General features: G+C 47.6%; 1 protein-coding gene across 8 annotated transcripts in view; it reads right to left on the bottom strand.

Moving 5' to 3' along the window:
- Positions 1–1,707: 1,707 nt before the first annotated feature.
- Positions 1,708–6,000, bottom strand: part of Cobl (cordon-bleu WH2 repeat protein) — a 235,058-nt gene continuing 230,765 nt past the window's right edge. For all 8 annotated transcript variants that reach the window (XM_028882949.2, XM_028882952.2, XM_028882950.2 and 5 more), the window contains one exon: positions 1,708–3,098. In XM_028882949.2, coding sequence (XP_028738782.1) covers positions 3,081–3,098 — 18 coding nt within the window. In that variant the 3' untranslated portion in view covers positions 1,708–3,080. The remainder of the gene's footprint in view (positions 3,099–6,000) is intronic.

Below are 6,000 nucleotides of genomic sequence, written 5' to 3'. Positions count from 1 at the left end.
GGAATGCTTATCGTAATTGGCTGGGCAATGACTGGAGCTGAGCCATTTACTTCCTGTTTGAGGTTGCTCACCTTTTCTCCCTGCCTCTGTGTTACGCAATACGGCGAGAAGGGAGTGGATAGATGTCTTTACAGGCTTCCTGCCAGGCTGATGACCCGAGTTAGGGCTCCTGAGGTTTCCCTGAAGGAACTCAGCCTTTCCTGCTACTCGCCCCCAGGCTCATCTTTGCAGCCAGGAAGGTGAGAGATGAGGAGCTTGGTGTGGGAAGCACAGCTAATAGAGGCGGAGATGAGACAAGGTGGGAGCAAGGAGGTGTGAGCATGCTGGACAGAGTGGGGGAGATGCCACTTGAAAGGTCTGGGTAGTGGAGGATTCTGGGCACAGCAGGTAGGGGAAATACTCCAAGACTAGACTATAGAAAATACATATGCTCTCAGGGTATTCTCAGGAAACGGGTGGTTGGATGTGGACGAAGGAAACAGTGGAAGGGCTGTTTAGATGTGGAGCAGGGAGGAGAGATAGGGCCTATGAGTCTGGTAGGCTAAGGAGAGAATTCTGCCTTAACTCCAGGCAACAGGAGCCACAGAAGGGTGCTGCAAGAATGCAAGCCATATGATGGGCGCATCTAGTCTTCTTAGCCTCCCGTTTGCTCATCTGGAAGCTGATGCTTTGATATTTGGGTTTACTAAGAAGATGAATCAAGAGTAACTGGAGCAACACTTAGCAGAGCCCACACCATGAAGCAGGAGGCTGTGATTATTCTATATCCCACACCTTAAAACCTGAATCTTTATGTACGTTGAGGGGCCGAACACAGGCACATATGGCATCCTCCTGATCCACATGAGCACAATGAACTATAGCAGGGGGTCCCTGTGCTCCCTGAGGGCCATCTCTGGAGCCCTCAGGTTGGATTGGGGATCACAGCTTCACTGAAAAGGGCTCCAGGCAGTTCACAAAGACCTGAAGGGTTGGGAGTTGCAGGCCCAAGAGATGGACATTTTCACCTCTTCTTCCCTCTTCTTCCACAGCCTTTCTCACTCCCCTCCCCTAGGATGGGTCCTTAGGGCCCCTGCACTTGCTCCTCTCTCTGCCTTATGTCTTTTCCATCAGTCATTTACCCAAACCAAGGCCTGTCTCCATCACCTGCTGCTTGAGTCTGCCGTCCCCTTTTCCCGATGATCTTTTTCTCTCTTCTACAATCTAACCTATATGGTGATGATGATTTTGTCTCTCGTGTTTGCTGAGATTCAGAGGGATACAGAAAGATTCAGCTATAGTTTTGAGTTTTAAGAGGCTCCCAAAGGCCTATGCATTAACGAGTCGGACTCCGGCCTGTGGCACTATTGGGAGGGAACCTTCAGGAGCCGAGGCCCAGAGGAGGCTAAGGAAATGTTACACAACTGACAGAGATATCGAGAGCCCAGGCCCTTCCTCTCTCTTTTGTATTATGCCACTATAAGGTGAGCAGTGGCTCTCTGGGCATGACACTTGTTGATGTGTTGTGTTACCCCAGGGGTAGCAACACGGCCACAGTCTCTAAAACCATGAGCTGAAATACAGCCTTTTAAACTGTTTCCCTCGGGTGTTTGGTCACAGTGAGGGAACACTGATTAACACAGCAGCCGAAATATCTGTTGGCAGAACAAAGTAATCCCTCCATTTTGCAGGCAGGACATACACTGTAGCATGAAATCCACACGACAGTTACAGGATTGGATTTGCATTTATTTGTGGCACTAAGAGAAAGAGCAGACAGCTGTGACTAAGAGCAATTGGCTGGTAGCTCTCGCTTCACTGAGAAAGTTTAGCAATGGTAATCACACAGTACCAAGTTCCCATTCTATCCGATGCCTAGATTTGAAACAGGGTGAGACAGCAAAATGATTTCATGTTTTTTTTTTTTTTTTCACTAAGGCAGAGATTTTTGTATCATGAACTTTTTCTGACTTCTATTGCTGTCTTGGTTTTCTCCATATAAGAAAAGGTTTTAGAGACACATGAAAAAAAAAAAAAAAACCCACAAAACTCCCTGCTGAGCTTAAATTCTTTAAAGATGGTGTCTACCCACCATGTGCTATAAGACTGTCATATAATAGCAGAGCAGCTGCTGGGCCATGCTGAAGTGTGTCAGGACAAACTGTAAGTCACAGAATAGGCAGCACAATTTGGACTGCCCTCTGTGACACATAAGTACCCAACACCTTGCTCCTTGGCCCTCTGCAGGATTTCAGAAGGCTATTGGTGAAGACTCAGGCTCCATGCAAGGCTCCTTCAGAGTGGCCTGCTGCACTTCATAGCCTGCTGGGGCACTGGGGACAGCTATACAAGTGGGACACAAGCCATAAAAAAAAGGGACAGCCCTTCCAGTGTTCTGGTCTTTGCTTCCTATCACCTTGTAAGGAGCCAGGAATGGCCTGCTCACATGGTCCAGTAGGGCTCCTATTCTGGGCAACACGAGTTGAATTCTAAAAGCTTAGTTGGTCAGATCATAGTCCAAGATCATCTGTGAGGTGTGAGGCTTCACTGTGTGAGGAAGAGGAATCTGATGCTTTACTATCCTGCAAAAGTCATCTTGTAGCAGCCTTCCTCCATCACCCTTCTTACTTCAGAAACAGAGCATCATGTAGCATGTGATGGATTCTGATTGGTTCTGTTGATTTATGCTTTTGTCCACCTAGAATTCAAAAGATCTTAAACAAAGTATTTTAACCACGTGTATGTGGTCAAAGTCTCAAAGATCCAAAAATCAATGTAAGGCGTGATTCTTTGTGCCCATGGCTATAATCAAGTGTGAGTGTTGGGCTCCAGCCTGTGCGTTCCCATTATTCTGCCAACAAGAGCAGTCTATTGGCAATTGTGAGCATTCAGAGGCAGATCACATGTCCTTGGCACACAAGCCATACAGCAAAGCACCATCTCCCCTTTGAGTATTATGCAGGAACACCGAAAATCCACTGTGGGCACGTTGGCCTGGAGACTGGAAAGTACCACTTCTTGTTGGTTTCATTTCCTGTCACTTGGATTCCTTTAGTGATGATCCTGGGAGCTGTACAGGTGGTTTCTGGAGTGGTAGGACTTCATACGAGCAAGGGAACCTGCAGTGAAGACAGGTAGAGTTACTGTCTCTGTGGGCAACAAAGTGTACAGAAGAGAGATATGCATGCTCATCCTTGTAAAGGGTGTTGGAGCATTGAAATCTAGACCACTGGCCATGCTACTTACTGTTCCAGAGAGCCTTTCCAAAATACAAATACACTTAAAACCTTGCAATGACTTGTGATTATATGGGAGATAAAAAGCATTGTGGAGTCTGTAGATACTTGTTTGTAGGTTTTTCCCCCAAAACTATCCTCATTGCTTCCTGTGTTCCTCCACCTACAGTTCTGCTGGAAGGGCCATCTGGAGTCAGGAACCCTAGTAGGCTTACTCACTGCCACATATATGAAGTGCATGAGCAGAGTTTGTGTTGTGGATAAAGGAGCATGAGTTTATCCTCTATTTAGCAGGAAAGGTCACACAGCTCCTGCTGGTTCAGTTTCTCCCGACAGCCCAACAACAGGAAATCCAGATCTAGGGGACTGACTCTAGTGCTTCTCAACATGTTTTACAGAAGTGGATTTTCTATGAAATAACCATTGTCGCTCTCCTGGAGTATCAAACTGGGGCACAGTTTGGACAGTATTGGACTGGGAATTCAGCATCAGGCCCTACCTTTTCAGTTTATCAACCAAAGCAAATACTTAGAAGACACAAACAGATTCCTTCCACGGGGTTGACAGTCCCTGGCTTATGTCCAGTGTATCCCACTGTGTGTTGAGTACCATGTGGACTCTACAAGTCTTGGCTCATCTGCATATCAGTTCAAGGTAACAGTGATATTCTATCACCACTGTCAGGAGTTTTGCCTCTCATGTACAGACGAGGTGAGTTGTGCTTTAAGTCAAGTCACATCAGTCTTATTTTAGCCAGGCCTGCTGAGTTGAATGCACAGACCCTCTGTCCACTTGCATAGATGGCTCCAGTTTCTTTTTTCTTCATGAGCACCAGTAATCCATCCCCTGCAGCCCTGTAAGCTCACCCTTACCTCAGTCACCTGGACATTCAGGGCATCCTTTCCCTTTGCAGCCTTGTTGATGAAGCTTTGGACCAAGGTGTAGGTGGATTCCCTGCAAATATCTACTAATTCTGAAGTACCTCCCTTGGGCTGTCCTGTGTGTATTTTCTCAGTTGTCCCTCACAAGGGCTTGGGCTTCTCCAGTCCATCTGCTGTCTATGACCCTTCAAGCCTCCACTCTAGTTTCCTTCCACCACCCTTAGCCTGCATGCAGAGGGCTCTGCTCCCTCAGTGGGTCTCCATTTAGCTTGATCTTCCCAACAATCCTACTATAACTCAAGAACAATGGGCACACTATGTCTGGAAGAGCTTATTTCCTCATATTTGTAAGCTAAACATCTCAGTCCCAGGTGGTAGCTTTGGGAGGTAACTAGGCCCCGAGGAGTAGAGTGTCTACCAAGGGCTTAGTGTCCAGTCCAGGCCTGGAACAATGCTGCCCTCTCATTGTTATGCTTCTGGCCTAAAAGCATTGGACATCATCCTCAATGGACCTGCCATCTCCTTGTCCTGACCTCCCAGGAGGAGAGAAGCCACTGTCTGTAGCTCCTGAAGGCATTTGCCAGTGTCCTCTTCCCACAGCAACAGACATGGAGTTGGTGGGGGCGGGCTATTGGCAGCACCGACAGCCCCACATCTCCTCTAACACCTGTGGCATGTATGGATGAAGGGGGTGGCGTGTCTCTCTGCTTCCACCTGTGACATAGCAATGGGAAAAAAATGTGTGAACGATGACCCTGCAGGGACAGAGGCACAACAGATGAGGCAGAGAGACCAGTTTTGGAGTCAGATACTTTCAGTACAGTGACATTCAATCAGAGATACAGAAAAAAGGGACATTCAGCTGGCAGTAATTAGTGCCTTTGGGTCAAATGCTCACAAGTAGATAGCTTAGCAAGTCCTACTCAGAGCACAGGTCCTCTGACCACCTGCATGTAAGGCTCAACTTCTTCTGTCTTCAAGTGGGCCCAGAAACACCTTTCCCAGCTCTTTCAGCACCCTCTGACCTCTGGTGTCTTCACATTTTGGGGTTGGCCTCTCTGAGCAGCCTTGGTGAAGGTTGGGAACAAGGAGATGTAGGTGGCAGCCCTACTAACAGCTACCAATTATGAAGCTGTGCAGTGTCCATACTGTGGCTCCTTACAAGGGCTTCTCCAGTCCACCTGACACCCCAGCTCTCAAAGCCCCTGCTCTGCCTCTGTCCTTCCATCCCTAGCAGAAGCAAAAGTGCAGGTAAGATACCCACGGCAGATCTGCATGCGCCGGGCTCCAGAAATCCTGCAGAAAGCTGCCCAGAGCCAACAGACATGAGGGGGAACCGGGCTGCATTAGCTACTCGTTGAGAAGGGATAAAGCCTAGCACATGAAATCACTTCTGCTTCCCCTTCCCAGGAAGATCCGAGGCTTAGTGAGTCTGAGGTGACCACCTTCTTCCAAATTACCCCAGTAACACTGTTGGAAATCAATTGACTATCTGCATGGGTTGGTTTCTGGACTCTATTGCCGCCACTGATGTAGTTATCTGTCCTCACTCACTGTATCTATGTAAGAAGTCTTAATATCACTTAATGTATGTCCTCCAGCTTTGTTCTTTCTTATTTTAAAAACTATTTTGTCTATCATGGGTGCTTTGCATTCCAGCATAAATCTAAAAATCAGCCTTTTTCAATAAAAATTTCAATTAAAAAAAAAGGGAGGGCCTAGCTCGGCCTGGCATTGGGACCTGGACCTACTATCCTGGGCCCATGAATTGGCATTTTAGAGCCCATTCCCTATGGTGGGATGCCTTACTCAGCCTTGATGCAGGGAGGAGGGGCTTAGTCCTGTCCCAACTGGTATGCCCGCTGGTGTTGACTACCCAGGGGAGGCTTTACTCCCTATGAGGA

The sequence above is a fragment of the Peromyscus leucopus genome, chromosome 10 (genome assembly GCF_004664715.2).
Source record: "Peromyscus leucopus breed LL Stock chromosome 10, UCI_PerLeu_2.1, whole genome shotgun sequence".
NCBI classification, from domain to species: Eukaryota; Metazoa; Chordata; class Mammalia; order Rodentia; family Cricetidae; genus Peromyscus; species Peromyscus leucopus.
The sequence above is the reverse complement of the archived record's forward strand: the minus strand, read 5'-3'. Positions and strand labels throughout refer to the sequence as shown.